At 36.5% G+C, this 15387-nt stretch overlaps 1 protein-coding gene across 5 annotated transcripts; it reads right to left on the bottom strand.

Moving 5' to 3' along the window:
- Positions 1-323: 323 nt before the first annotated feature.
- LOC104421571 (putative E3 ubiquitin-protein ligase LIN-1) lies at positions 324-9319 on the bottom strand. Of its 5 annotated transcripts, none has more exons than XM_010033564.3 (11): positions 8963-9319; positions 8527-8644; positions 6458-8166; positions 5997-6149; positions 5796-5823; positions 5071-5713; positions 3440-3584; positions 2915-3175; positions 2028-2337; positions 675-839; positions 324-579 (listed from the first exon to the last, which is right to left on the bottom strand). In XM_010033564.3, the coding sequence occupies exons 2-10, from the start codon at positions 8570-8572 to the stop codon at positions 721-723; spliced, it is 3414 nt and encodes a 1137-aa protein (XP_010031866.2). In that variant the 5' UTR covers positions 8573-8644; positions 8963-9319; the 3' UTR covers positions 324-579; positions 675-720. The 5 variants fall into 5 exon arrangements, with proteins under 5 accessions (XP_010031866.2, XP_010031867.2, XP_010031864.2 ...); XM_010033565.3 differs by having other exon boundaries at positions 693-839; XM_010033562.3 differs by having other exon boundaries at positions 324-839; positions 8527-8739.
- Positions 9320-15387: the final 6068 nt, after the last annotated feature.

Below are 15387 nucleotides of genomic sequence, written 5' to 3'. Positions count from 1 at the left end.
CCAAACTATCCGCCTTCAATTGCATTTACCACTCCAAAGTTTTTAAGCAACAAGCTTTACAGAACATGCCTGTTCAAAAATGACGAACGATACTTTATGAATAGGAGCTGTAAATGCGCCTAAAATGAGTGATCTGTCGACCAACCCATTGTCAATGCATAACCATCTGCCACCAAAATACATTTTATTGAAGGGCAATCAACAAATTAGTTTTAGTTCCCCTCATACTGTGTTCTTTTAATGGGAGAACTATGACCAATACCAACCAAAGATGAAACTAAAATGATCGCAAATTGCCTGAATAATAAAGAGATAACAGAAACTGAAAAACAACCAAACAGAAATCTCAAGACTTGCATTTCTCCAATATGCTTATCCTTCAAGAAACCGTGAGGGCTAGAACATATCAAACTGAATGTTCTCCCGCGCAAATTATTAAAAAAACTTGAAGACAAAATTACAGTAGAACACTGTACTCACTCTAGAATTCACAAGATGCAACTAATTTAGTGGCCTAACCCCCACTATTCCATGGTCTCAGCAACACTTTCTTATACCTTTCTTCATCAGCTTTGCAGACTGAAAGATATGAACCAAAAGAGTTATGTACCCTCCTAAACTAAAGGATGCTCAAAAGATTTTGTAGACGTAACCAAAAGCTAGATAATACTCACAAAAGATGTAATTCTTACAGAGTAACTCTTGTCTTTAGACATTACATCAAATATCATCCCCACAAATGAGGGCATATAGCTGTTTCGCTGTCCCTGAAACATCAGCAATGCTCCTAAGAGGAGATGTCATCTCTTCAGACATTGTCAACAGTAGGACCCTGCATTCTGATACAGAAAACATAAGTTGTTAATTCTAGCTGTCATTTCATGCAGAATGGAAACTTTTCCCCTGCTACTATAGTTTTGTAGCATTACTCCTACCTCAACTATTAGAAGATATCCTCCTTTGATTACTCTATTATAAAGTCATTAGCATCAGCTTTTTTGCAATGAACATGAATGCCAATCAATGGGCAATGTCGAGAAGTGAAAATTTGGATTTCACAGTACCAAAGAAAACAAAAGAGCATTGAGGGTGTGGATGGCGGGCATAAAGAAGCTCAAAATGCAGGAGTTTTTACAAGAAATTCTAGAGCAGTTTGTTGACACAGAACGGTTGCAATATGACTCATGGACCACAGATCAAACAATTATATTCAGGTTGACAAACAAAGTGCATCAAAATCGCCTGGTTAATAAGGGCGCGTTTGGTAATATTTCTGTTCAAAAATTGTTCCAGGGAATAGAAATAGAAAAAATTATTTATATTCCGGAGAACAATTTTTGAACAAAAGAACGTGCTTGGTAACTGTACAAAATTTATGTTCCTGAAATAGAAAAAGAACATAAACACGTTTGACAAACTTGTATAATTTTTTTGTTTCTTTTAAATTTTTAATATTTTTTATTTTCTTTTTTCTTTTTCTTCATTTTGGCCAATCACTGGCCTCGGCCATGGCCGACAACCGGCCGACGAGGGGCGGCAGCCTCGTTGGGCGAGCTCGAGCTCACCCAGCCAAGGCAAGGCCGAGCCTCATTGGGGGCTAACGAGGTCGCTGGCCCTCGACGGCCAATCGCCGGCCATGGCCGAGAAGGCGACCAACCAAAGAAAAAGGAGAAGAGAAAAGAAGAAAAATGAGAAAAAAAAAAAAAAAGTGTTTCTCGGAATTGTTCCCGAAAATAAGAAACAAGTTTTTTCTACTTCTTATTTCTATTTCAAATCTGTTCCCGGTAACAAAAATATAGATTTTTTGTTCCCGGGAACAAAAGTGTAAACAACCGTGTTTTTGTTCTTTTTTTGTTTCCCGGAACAAAAGAACAAAAATTTGTGTTCCGAGGAACAGAAACAGATTTAAACAAACAGGGCCTAAGTTTCTCGAAGGCAGTAGTGCAGATTTGAGGACTCTAAAAGCAGACACAATCTCTTTTCTCAAATTAATTGGAAGTGCAATTGCTTGCATGGAAGCAACCAACCTGGAATTTTGCAGAAATTGAGAAGAGAAAATGAAGCAAGAATCTTGTGTTCCACTTTTTCACCACTTTCCAGTTTCTCTTTCAGCTGAGGCACAAGTGCTGAAAAGACTGAAAGCTGGTGTTCAGCATTGCCTAGTGAAGAAAGAGCAGAACTCAACCATGCCACAGTGATAAGACACGCTCGAACCATATTTGAGTCCCTTGATCTCAAACATTTCAAGAGAGCATCTATAAATGATCTCCTTCTACTGCCCAGAAGTGATCCTAACAAGTTATTCAGCCACTCTCGATGAGCCAAATCTTCATTTTCCTGTAAAATCAACCCTAGATAAGTTCTTCAAGCAATGATTCACATGTACATAGATATACAACACAGAAAAGGTCTTTAAAATCTCAGAGTTAAGATTATAGATTTGCAATCAGCTTGCTGACTTGATATTACAGACTAGCTGGGCAAGCAGTAAATCATTCGAGATCGAACTAACTGTTTGCAAAGGATGTTACATAACATAATTGACTTCTGAAGCAAATATGCTGCTCTTCTTGTATAACTGAAGTTTCAAGAAACAAATGGAGTAAAACGAGAGCATCTGTGAGATAATGAACCATAAAATTCTCTCTTCCCTTAGACTCTGGCTTACTAATAAAATTAAGTCCTCCAAGAGTTCTCCATTCTTAAATTCTTGCTATCGTTTGAGACTGTTAAACTTTCACCATTTTTCATTGGTCCCACTTGCAATATACTTCATGACAACTTGAAGATGAACAAGAATCTCCATGAATAGCCCTAAATTCTCAATTGCACACAGATACTTTCCAGTTCACAAAACTTTAGGTATAATTAAGCCAAAAGTATGATAAGAAGAAAATAATAGAGTCAGTCATACAAATGAACAAGTATCGTCAGCGAGAAACCCATATTGTTCATTGTCACAAGTGATTGCTTTGTAGGTTTCACTGCATCCTTCTTGCTTTAAAATCCAATCCTCTGGAGAAACCATTTGAGAAAATGAGAAGTGTCCCCCAAAAATCAAAAGTGCTTTGCAGCAACTTTCTTGAACATTTTCATCATTTAAGCTCAGATCAAGAGCCAAGGAAATTGCATCTACAGCCTCTTCTCTGTATATACTGTACTTCCGAGGTTCAGCCTGTACCAACGTGTTATTTTAGCCATAATTTTCTGGAATGGATAACCAAAAAATAACGGTAGGCTTCATTAAATCTGCAAATTCACACTGCATCTTCAAATTCTTATACTGAGTTAATCACCATAAAATTTCATCGTACTCACTGAGGCATACCTTATGGATGCAACTCAGATTCAGGAATGGGCAGAAGATAAGTCACAAATATCAAATTCAAAAACCAATAAAATCCCAAATACTACAAAATGAATATTCAAGAAAGTATACCAGTAGATCAAAGTGCAGCAGAAGTAAGGCAACCAAAGGTTTTTCAACATCTGGAGCACTTTGTAGATACAAAAGCAGAACATGCATTGCGTTGACCATCTCTTCATTGAGTAGGTTACCCAAGAAAGATACAACATCCTTCCTCCTGTTATTTCAAACAAAAATGCTAAGTATCATGCCAAAACAATGTAGAATAGCTTAGGTTCAATCTGCTACCACAGGTTCTCATTATGTTTAAGTTACTTCCTCAAAACCAAAACCACACTCCCGACATAATCAGGTGAGACCAAGGTACCTGAGATACACATAATATATTATAAAAAGACATCCAGGTATTTTATATCTTGTACTTTCAGTCTTTTTGGCTATAGCTATGCTGTAACCTTGTCACGTCATAGTCATGCCTGTTGTGTGTTGTAACATGTATCTTTGGCAAAATAAAATAATACAACACCCTTGAAGCTGGGTGAAAAAGCTTCCTGCTAGAAGCTTCCATGAGAAACTGCAGCTGCAGGGTTCTTGCAGCCATGAACTATTTGTCAAACAACATATAAAAACTGAAGTACCAACTTTTACAATCGCAGTCGCTGGCAAGAAATTCTGCGATGTGCTCGTTTGATAAAGTTATACCACAGCAACTACAACTGTGGCAATTAGTGTTGTAACTATCATGGAGAGTTTGGCAAATTCCTCACAGCTACAGCACCTTCAAAACTCCAGCAACTTATAGCAGCATTTTTTAACAAGCTGTCTCACCCAATTTCAAGGTATTGTAGCATTAAAGAGCATATATTACAACACTTGCCTCACAGTCACACCTATACAACACAAACGCCAAATGCCCTCTCAACCGATAGATAAAGTTCTCATAACAGTCCTTAAAGCCATTATTTCATGTTTCGGGTACCAAAACTTAAAGGGCCATCATAACTTGCCCATAGGTCACTGAAATCGTAAAATCATGTTGTTAAAGGAAGCAAGTTATTATAGGCCATTAAATCACAAAGGCCATGTCATTTTGACATCATCTTTGCCAATCTATGTAATCAAGGTTAGACATGATACCCTCAAACCAGAGCCACATGACCAGCATGCTTCATCTTTCTTTTGAATTCTCATTCTTTACCTCCTTGTCAATCTGATTATACTTCTTTCTGAAGATTAAAGTGACAGATTTAGAATGCCTTGCAGAAGTGCTAATCCCACAATTGTATTAGCACCGCGGTCATTCAAGATTTCTATCATATTGCCACAACAATATTAAAGATTCTTCCTTTTTTTATTTTGGGAGAGAGGCCGTCAAGTAGAAGATCCATTTTTCAGAAATTTCACCTCATTTAATGCAAAAACTTTGTGATTTACTCTTAAGCAAGAACCACAAAGTTTCAAATCATAAATTAAAGTTTGGCCTCATTTCACATTCAATGAGCAGTTATTCTTTAAGCCACACTTTCCACACCCCACTTACCCACACGACTTATCCACTTGACTTGAGGAAAAATTACAAAAAGACTATATTATCTAATGGCACCACTTCTTAGTACTTGCCACGTGTGCATGCAGATGCTAATGCTGGATGTAACAAAAATATGCCCTAAGCAATTTATTAGTATGACATATATTCTTCATACCTGTTCAGACAAATAATTTGAATCAGCAAGCACACTGCATTTCTTCTCACTTGGATCTGCTTGCTGTGCAGCAAATCAAGAAGGAATTTACTACTTATGCCTTCTGCTATCTGGTTCCTGCAACTTGCATCAGCTTCAATACAACACAAGATGAGTTCAAGAAGAATCATTCTCTCTTCTGTTGGTCCTGATCCAAACCTCTGAATGAGATATTCCAGACCTCCTAGAGATATAAGCTGCCCAGCATTTGCAGTTCGTGCTGCTTTATCAGAAGTTATAAGCAGTTGCTCCAACTTAGAGATAGCTCCAGTATCTTTGTGCTCAACCTTGTGCCCTTCGCTTTTGACCACTGTTTGCAAGGCAAAAGCGTCATGATCTTTGCAGCATTCAGATGTCCAACTATGAATTACACGCTTTATGATGATATTTGTAAGTGGCAAACTTAAGCATTCCAATGTTTTTCCGGTCATTGGACAAGTTCTATTCCCCTGGTCAAACCATTTGCTGATTGCCACTCGTTCATATGTTTGACCAGTCTCCAGGGTCACTGGGTCTTCAAACAACTTTCCCGTAAGTGGACAAATGAAGTGCTTCAAAATGCTTGAGAAGGACTGTTCTTGAAAGCTTTCTTGACTTCCACTATCTACAAGTGGAAATATACAAAATAACGTTAGTCATCATGATTGAACCACTCAATCCATCTACAGCAGTTTTCCATCACTTACCTTCTAAGGGAAACTTCACTCGGATTGTCTGCAGAGGAACAAGAGTCAACTTGTTATGATCATTGGAAATTAAACATTGACAGTACTCTGAAACGGTAAAAGAAGGAATAACAAGTCCCAGATTCTAAGCAATCAGAAGGAATAAAAGAGCAGTCAACAGGAGATGGACAGAGCTTGTTGAGGTTCGAAAAATGGACTCACATAAGTGGAGGAATACTGAATTTGTTGAGCACCATCCCCAATTTTTTGGCTTCTGCCAGAATTGCTGCCTTCATCATCATTGGCTTCTGCTAGTGAAGAGCTAACTTCTCTTGAGCCCCTTCCTTCCCCAACTATCAGAGGAAGTCCATCTTCCTACATACATATAAGCCTGTGGATGAGCATAAACAGTGAAATATGGAAGCAAGTGTCACTGTTTCAGGTAATGCAACTTCCAGTGCGTTAATGAAATAACCAACTCTTCAGAGTCAGTATGAATCAAATCTGGCAACACAATTATCAGAAGCTCAACACAAAGCCTACCTCTCATTTGCCTTTTAAATCGTAAGGATAACCCTTTCATTGCTGGTAAAGAATGAACTCAATGTACACTGGAAGAGACCACCGAGTGACGTGGATAGTATTTTGCATATGCTTAAAAAATGAAGAAGACTACAACTTACAAGTGCTTTATCTTGTGGGTTCTGGGTGTAACTTTCCACAGTACATTGATCCGTATGTTTTAATGTCTCAGAGGAGCATGTTAATGTCTGTTTGACTTCAATACTAGAGCTACCAGAGCTTACAGAACTTTGACAGTTGTCTACTTCAGCTTCAGCATCATCCAGTCTAGGTTTATTTGAGCTGCCGAATACATCTTCATACAGTTTCCTACTTACCATTGGCTGAGCATAAAAAGGCCCAACCACTTTATGTAGCTCGGCAGAATGGCCAAGTGAACCATTAAACTGGAACTCCTGAATGGATAATGAAGGAATATTGAGGGAGGGAATAGATGGAGCTTCAAAGCCTTCCGTGAGCCAATCCTTGTAATAAACTGCAAACTGATAGGTACCTGAATCAAGAATTTCATTACAGACTTTGTCAAGAAGCTTCAATCTCCTTTCCTTGTTTGAATTATCCTCAAGAGAATCAGCTTCCTGACTATGCCAGCGCTTCAAATGCGAAAGATGAGGATAGAACAGATTTTCCCATAGTTCAGGTAGCAATGTGGTCCGAGCTTGGAAAGGTGAATCAGAAAAAACTTGCAAAAGATGCTTTGCTGAAGCTCGATCTTTCTTCTGTAGCTTATATATCACACTTAAATACAGGTGAGCACAAGCTGACAAATGATAATTTGGGATCCCACAAGTGAAACCATCCTTTAAGTCATTGGAATTCAAGCCAGTAACAACGCTGAACTGCAACAAAGCTCTTTTCAAATCCTTTGTAGTTGCACACTCCTCTGCAGCTTTTTCTACCGTATCAATTGCTTGCTTTAGATTGGCAATGACCTTGTTCTCATTATTAGGATATTGTTCTGGCGCAATGGAATCAAGACAGGAGAAGCAATTGTTGTGAAGGGTTGCACGAAAACCCCTGTCCTTTAAATAATGCTTGCTATATCCAGTTAAAATGGAGATTGTGGCTTGGACAGCTACTTCATCAAGCGCAGGTACAAACTCAGGGAGTGTTGCACGAAAATGCTTTGGATTCTGAATGTCCTCGAAGCTTTTACCATTATATGAGCTTCCATTAGACTTTTCATTGAAATTTTCGGGCCGAGTCCGCCCAGGTAGATGCATCTTTGAACTGCTACCGTGCTTCATATCCAGCTTCACTTCCTTTCTTAAGGTCTCTCTGTATTGTCGGCTTTGGCCACCCCCATCAGGAAACTTGTCCATCCTCCGCACTTCATTAAGGTAGGTATCCTTTATCCTGTCACTACTGTCCAAATCATTGTCAACAATCTCTTTTCCTGGCTTATAATCTGAAGAACTGGCAACAGATCTTCTATCCTCCAGTAGATCAGGAGAATGTTCAGTTTTCTGAGAAGTCTCTTCTCTTGATCCCCCATCCACTCTCTCTCTAATTATTGGACCATCTCTTGACCTTGGAGCCTTGATACTATCGCCTCCTGATAGTTTACCTCTGAAACTGTATCTTGATGCATCGGACCTAGTCCTCTCTGTCTTGTTTCTATTTCCATATGAAGAATCCGAACTGTGTCGACCGTGTAAAGGGTAAACAGGCGCGGTGATGGCATCTGAACCGACAGTTCTTGACCTTGTCATTGATCTTCTTCCTCTTCCTCTAAAGCCTTCCTTGGCTAGAAGCTCCTCTAACGATGACGCCATCTGTGTTAAAAACAGAAATTTGCTCCCCCGTGGTTCTGACAAATCATGAAAGGAATTAATACAAAGCAAAGAATATATTCATTCCTGATTTCAAAAACAAAGAAGAAATAAAATGAAAGATATCAAATTCAAAGCCCTCAAACCCTTATATAATCTCATGTGGCAAACTAACAGAAACTCTTAAGGGATGATTAAGGTCCTCATTTGTCAATTTAAAAGCACTTGCCCTCATCCCATGACTTTCTTTGGCAAACCGATATAGTCAATACCTCAAACAAAGATATCAGAGTAATTACTTATCACATCTCTCAATAGCTACTCAATAAATCATGCTTTCAAGTCATGATGGGAAGTAAACTACACTAGATTTCTCACATGAAGGTTGCTTAACTTACCATTATCTCCGCAACCACGGCCACAAACTTGAATCGCCTCCACCATCACCAAACATCTGCCGCTAGCAGCACCGTCAATCTTCGCTCGTTGCCCTTAATCAAGGGCTAGAGGCCTTTGCTGCCAGCAGCACAAAACTCATCAGTCCCCATAGCCAAGCATTTATTAAACGCAAGCATCGTGATCTCCCGACGAAACGTTCCAATCTTCTATCACTGCTAAGATTCCAGAAAATGTCGATAAATTGTACCGGAACGAAAAAAACGAGTGCCCTGACGCTTCTCTTTCCTGCTCTGAAACAACCTCCTGAATCGAAAGCCGTTGCAGGAGAACAAATCTTACTAAAAAGAACCAAAAAAAAAAAAAACACCATCTCCTCCGCAGAACCTCTCTATCGACTTCGAACCTTATTCTGGATTAGATGGTCGAGGATCATACCTAGGATCTCCTTCCCTTCATTCCGCCTCTATCCACGCCCGCTCCGCCAATTCCAACGCCAGCTAGCGACGACCCTCGGTACGCACACCGACGGAATTTCCCAGGACGAGGAGGACAGGGGAGCGAAAAGACCCGCCGAGGAGTCCCGACACGAGAAGCGAAGAAAATGATGGAGATGCCGATCGCTCGGAGGCCATTGGAAGGCTCCTTTTGTACGGCGGACGGAGCGAGAGAGACAAGGAGAAGAGAACAAACGGAAGGAATGAGGCAGAGGAGGTGGACAGGAGGCGACAATCCGAGGTGGCGGAGCGGAGTAGGAGGAGGACGACGACGACACCGGGAAGCCGACAAAGGGCACGGCGGCGACCTCGTCTTGGTCCCGCGACGTTTGCATGGCGGAAGCAGGTGGCATGGCGTGGCGTGGCGAGAGCGACGTTGGAGAAGGCGGTTTTTTTTTTTTTTTTTTTTTTTTTGCCTCTTTCGATTTCTTTAATGGCGGGGTTTGGTGCTTTAGCTTTAGCTGTCTGTCCCCGTCGCCGGCCCCGGACGGAAGAGCTCCTCGCGCCTCGCCAGCCGGCGGGAGACGGTGGTGGCTCGGCTGCGTTGGGCGCACCAAATGGAAGCTTGACGGGGGCCTGCGCCGGGTCAAACTTTGACCTGGCTCCACCTCGCGCGCAGGAGGACACGTGTCCGGATCGGGTCCTCGAAATACCGAGCAGTTAACCACTGGTGATCCGAGGGCCCGATTTGTTGAATTCGGGTTCATGCTAAGTTTGTGCCCACGCAACTACTAAAGTGAACCCAAACGTAAAATGCGGTTTCAAATGGGAAATTTTTTATCTCAAAACCTAGGAGAAAAATCTAGGTTCAAGTGATTAGAATAAGTTGTTCATTTTTTGGAATATGAAATGGTTCCGAGGCCAATTTCAAATGTAAAATGGGTAATGATAAATCTCTGGGAATATTCAAATTCCATTTTTGCATTATTAATTAGGAGAAAACGATTGCGGGCCCTAATTTGTCAAAATTAGTTTAATATTTAATAACAACTATCTAAAATGTAAAATATGCTAGTTAAAAATTTACTGAAAATCATAATTTATGTTTGTATGGGCGAAAAATATAAAACATTAACAAAATAAAAGTCTTAATTATAAAATGGAATTAGATTAGTGATTTCATATTATAAACTCATCATCGAGTGCACCGCAAGATCGCACAAAGATATGGACTAAAAAAATTACAAAAACTTATTTTAAGTTATAGATTCCAAGTTCATAGTTTCATTAACCTATAATTTGGAATTTACTGTCAAAATAGGTTCCCAATTATTAGAATCTAAAATCTATCTTGTATATTTTGAAATCTAAAAAAAGGAGGTTCTCATTAGTCAAGTTCTAGATTTTATCATGAAACTATGTTCACCTCTACTTGGAACAAATCACCCCTTAAGCATAGCAAGGACTTGATCATGGGTATGGCATGGCTAGAGGTGTAAACAAGACAAGCAGGCATAGGCTAGATGGACATTTTGATAAATCTGACCAATGGCTTAAATTGACCAACTACTTATCAAAATACTCATCTTTATTTGTGTAACTTATCAATTTTTTAATTCAATTAATTACCAATTAGTTTTGAATTATTCATTCTCATTTCTTTACCTACATTTATTTTTTTTTCTTAGAATGTGTCTACTTTAGAGAAAATTTCATGGAAAATAAAGATGTTTTCTGGAAAGACCCTCTCCTGAAAATGTTTTTCTCTTTTTGAGTTAGAGAATTCATTATCCTAACTTTAAGCATGCATATTTTATTTGATTATACTTATGATTTGTCATTTTCAGCAAAATAAATATGTGAAAGTGCAGGAAAACTAATTCGTGGAAAATTTGTGTGCTCAAACAAACACGCCCTTAGATTTACCTACTTTTCTATTGAGTTACCACTTTTGTTCACCCTGATTACCGATTTCATATATTTATTCACTTATTTTTATAAATTATCAACCTCCGAGTGATTACCAAGTATGCTTCGATTCTTTTACTAATTCTTACTAGAATTTTTATTTTTTTTGTCTTATTTGAGTTTGTAAAATCGGCAACTTCTAAAGAGAACTTATCCTATCTTATCCTAAAATTTTATTTTACCTTTCTTACCATTCTTTTTTTAGTGACTTATCAATTTTTATTAGATTAAGTTATAAATAGCTTGATTACTTATAAATATTCATTTGATTTCTTTTTTTTTTATTTTACCAACTTTATTACTGGGCTCCCACATTTATTTGTTATGCTTACCAACCTTGTTTTACGATCAAGTTACCAACTAATTTCGTGTTGAATTAGTTATTAACGTTTATTTGATATTTTCAAATCACCAAATTGTTTTAGCCATATAAGAAAAGGAATTCTTTTATCCTTACCGATTTTTGTTTACCTTTCTCTTCAATAGTATATTTATAAACTGTCATATGGAATCACTAACATTTATTAGAACGACTTTCTAACTTTTTTTTAAGTAACCCAATCAAAAAGTTGGTAAATCAATAAAAAAAAAAAATTGTTGACAACAATTTCAAATAAGAGTTGGTAACTTAGAATTGATTGATAAATTAATTAGATAAAAGTTGATTTAAACAAAAGTTCTTTAATAAAAAGAAAAGAGAATAATTTAAAGAAATCAAGCTGGTAAGTAACTAAAATGGAAGCCGATACACCAAAAATTAGCTTATAATTTAATCAGATAGAGTTGGCACATCACTCTAACTAATATTGGTAAATTATGATGTTACTAAGAAGTGCAAATAAAAATGATTAGATGGAATGAAATATCGATAGATTGAAATAGCAAGTGAGCATCGGTTTGTAATTTAAATGAGAGTTGGTAATCTAGTATTGTATGGTAATTTAATGGGAGAAAAATGTTGAGTCACATAATTTAGGTTATTAATCTCTTAAAAGGGCTTGTAAATGCAATGGGTTATTAACCAATGTAAATAAAGGTTAGTAGCTCAATGGAAATAAAAAGGATTAATTGAACAATAAAAGGTAATGTTGGTAGATTATTCAAATGAAAGTTGGCAACTTAAAAGTTAAAACTATTTGGTAATTTATCTATAAAAAATAATAAGGCTCTATTTGGTAACCTTATGGGGAACAAATTTGTTCTTTTATTTAAAAAAAAAAAAGAAATAAACTCATTTGATAAAATATTTGTTCCCATTTATTTTTTGAAATAAATTTGAAATATAATCAAATAATAAAAAAAAAGTAACATTTTATTCTCGAAAACAATTTTGAGAATTCTTATTTTTTTTTTTTCTTGTTCTTCTCTTCCCCTTTCTTCTTTTACTTTTGGCTGGCGATTTCGTTGGAGCGCCGTCGTTCCCAATGATGCCGAGCCACGCCGAGGCTTGTCGTGGGTCAACCTCACCTAGCCAAGGAGAGGTCGAGCCTGCCACATAGCCATGATGAGCGTCACCTGGCCACCGGCGAGCTCGCCGGACCTCGTCCAACCAATCGCCCTAGCCTGGCGATGGCCGATGACCGGCTACAAAGAAGGAGGAGGAAGAAGAGAAAAAGATAAACGATAAAATTAAGAAAAATATGATAAAAATATTAAAAAATTAAAAGAAATAAATGAATTTATGAATCTTCAAACACATTTTTATTTCAGGCCATGAATATAAATTTTGATTACTAGCGTTTTTACTCGAATATTTTTTTTAAAATAGAATCGGAAAAAATCATTTCTAATAAAAAAAAATCTTAAGTCATTTTAAGGTTGGTACTTAATATAAGAGTCAATGAATTCAAGAGTTACTAAATTATACAAATAAAAGTTTCCAAGTCAGTACAAAATTCGGTAACTTGCAAACTCGAAAAAGAACCGATGACTCCATAAAAGTATTGTGAATTGCCGACAAGTTATCTATATAAAGAAAAAAACAAAAGAAGAAGGAACGATGTCAACGTAAGAACCCCCCCAAGACGTGGCAATTCTTTCGCATTCTAACAAGAAGCTTGCGTAAATATAACGTGATTAAGAATTCTTTTTATTTGATCGGAATGATTAGGAAATTTGATGTGCGGCAATTTATGATTATGGATCGTTGCCTGTCATGTCAAAGATTTCCATGGTCTTAAGCTCCCGTGATTTTTAAGTAGCGACCTTCCTTAAACTTGCGAGTTTCGAGGTAAACTCATTTGCGACACTTCGTGTTACTTTCCTTATGAAGTCTCGTAACTTTCGTAACTTTGGCATGTGCTCTGTAAATTTCTTGGAATGATATTAGGTTTTTTTTAATCAGGATAAAATTCGAGATAGGATATAATTTATCCAATCCTACGTTTGGTGCTCACTCGGGATAGGATAAAGTGATATAAGGGATATAGGCAGGATAAAATTATCGTGGGGGAGGTGGGATAAAGGTGAATAGGATTTCTAATGTCCATAATAGGAAAGTTATTTTTCTTGAATAAAAAATTTATTAAATTAACAAAATTGAAATTATATTTCAATATAAATAATATTTGAATTCTAATTTAAGAAAATAAAAATAAAAATAAAAAATTAATTAATCTTATTTTAATTTATATATTCAATTTTAATTCTATTTTATAATAAACATTCAATCTATAAATTAAATATTTATATTTATTATATATTTTAGGTATTTTTGTATTTTAAATATGTTAGTACGGTTTACTATTTGATAAATTTTTATTAAAGAATGATGAAAGGGAAAAAGAAATAATAATGAAAATAATATAAAAAAAGAGGAAAAATAAAATAAATAATAAATAATAAATAAATTAAGGAATAGTGTTGAGATATTTTCACCATCTTCACTTACGAACATATAGGTTCATTTATAATGATATGCCCGCCTAACTTACGATTTCCATAAAAAAATATAGGATTTGTATCCTATCCTCTTTAATGGAATTGACTTGTCACCTTCCATCACTATTTGTTTTAATGGAATTTACTTTTCTGCTTTCAACTTTTTTCTTGTAGAGGATATAATTTCCCTTTTGTGGTTGTGAGTTTATCGGATCCTGTGATCGCAATATTTCATAATATTTCATTAAAAATAGTCATTTATCTAAGTCGATAGTAAACTTCCTTCTCGTATATTTAAAAGACTAGCCAATTGATCTTAACTTTCCTTTGACATTTGTAATTTTCCTCATTACATGTAACTCACATGTTATGTATCTCTGGTAACATTTATTTACCGAATGTGATTCACAATATTCCAAAAAAAAGAAAAGAAAAATAAATAGAGAGAGATGACTATCTATTGAATTAGTAGTAAATTTCTTCCTTGCATAGTTATCGCACCACTAATTGATCGTAACTTTTATTTGACATTCGTTATTTTCTCTTTGTTAGTAACTTACCTATTACTTATTTTTCATGACTTCACTTAATGGGCATTTTGTCAGCATTAGTTATGTCAGTCTTATGATTTATAATATTCTACAAAAATAGTAATTCACTGAACTTACTAGGAACTTTCTTGAGTCCTATGGTTAATGAATTACCTAATGGATCATAACTCTCCTTTACCGAGTGTAATTTGGTAGTTCTCCTTACCCATTGTGACTACTAGTAATCAAATGTAAGTTTAAACATTTTTGCAATTGTAACTTTTCTTTAACGTCAATAAACTTCGATCAATAATCTGTCTTTGTTGATAACTGGTTTCGCTTTCCAAAACATCCAATGGACCTTGAATTTTCCCTACTTCTCCAATAGTCCATGCTAGATGCAAGACCCATCCCTTAGAAACAGTTGGGGGACCATGAAATTTCCTATAAATGATTGAATCTCCTTTTATTAATATGGACCACTAGATTCTGTATAAGATGCCCTCATTGAAAGTTCATTTCCACGTTAGGGACATTCGATCTCGTGGACCTACGGATCTTAACGCTTGGACCCCGAATGCCATTGATCAAACTAGGATCCAAGATATACAAACCAATCTTGTCTTTTCCAGGTGATTTGAAGTCAAGTTTAGGGGTCCTACGTCCAGCCTTGGTCTTAAAGCTCCTCCGAACTATGATCAGCCATCAAGGTTTTCAACCAGGTCATCGGGACCCTGACCTGGGGCTTTGGCTCTATGGATTGGTCCAATTGGATCGGGATTTTGTTCATTGAAAAACAAATTTTATGGTATTCTAATAGCGTGTTTCAAAATGAGGAATAATAACATAAATGATTCATGAATTTTAATTCAACGTGCGATGTTGTCTTTGAATTTTTAACTTATGCAACATGATCTATAATTTTTGGCTCAACATCTATTATTTATGAATTTTTAACTTGTCTGACACAGTTTTCAAATTATTGATAAATATTCCACATAGTTATTTCACTCGTGTCATTTCAACATAGTTTAGGAAGTAAATTGAA

Source organism: Eucalyptus grandis, chromosome 10 (assembly GCF_016545825.1).
Source record: "Eucalyptus grandis isolate ANBG69807.140 chromosome 10, ASM1654582v1, whole genome shotgun sequence".
Taxonomy (NCBI): Eukaryota; Viridiplantae; Streptophyta; class Magnoliopsida; order Myrtales; family Myrtaceae; genus Eucalyptus; species Eucalyptus grandis.
Note: the sequence above shows the minus strand (reverse complement) of the source record. Positions and strands in the feature narration are given on the sequence as shown.

Bases quoted from the DNA above. Each gene is read 5' to 3' on its own strand.
- LOC104421571 (XM_010033562.3), bottom strand. From the start codon at position 8,572: ATGGTGGAGGCGATTCAAGTTTGTGGCCGTGGTTGCGGAGATAATG. The intron at 5,714-5,795 runs GTAAGTGATGGA...TTCCACTTGTAG, and splicing joins AGTGAAGTTTCCCTTAGAAG to ATAGTGGAAGTCAAGAAAGC. The intron at 3,176-3,439 runs GTATACTTTCTT...ACGTTGGTACAG, and splicing joins TGCTGCACTTTGATCTACTG to GCTGAACCTCGGAAGTACAG.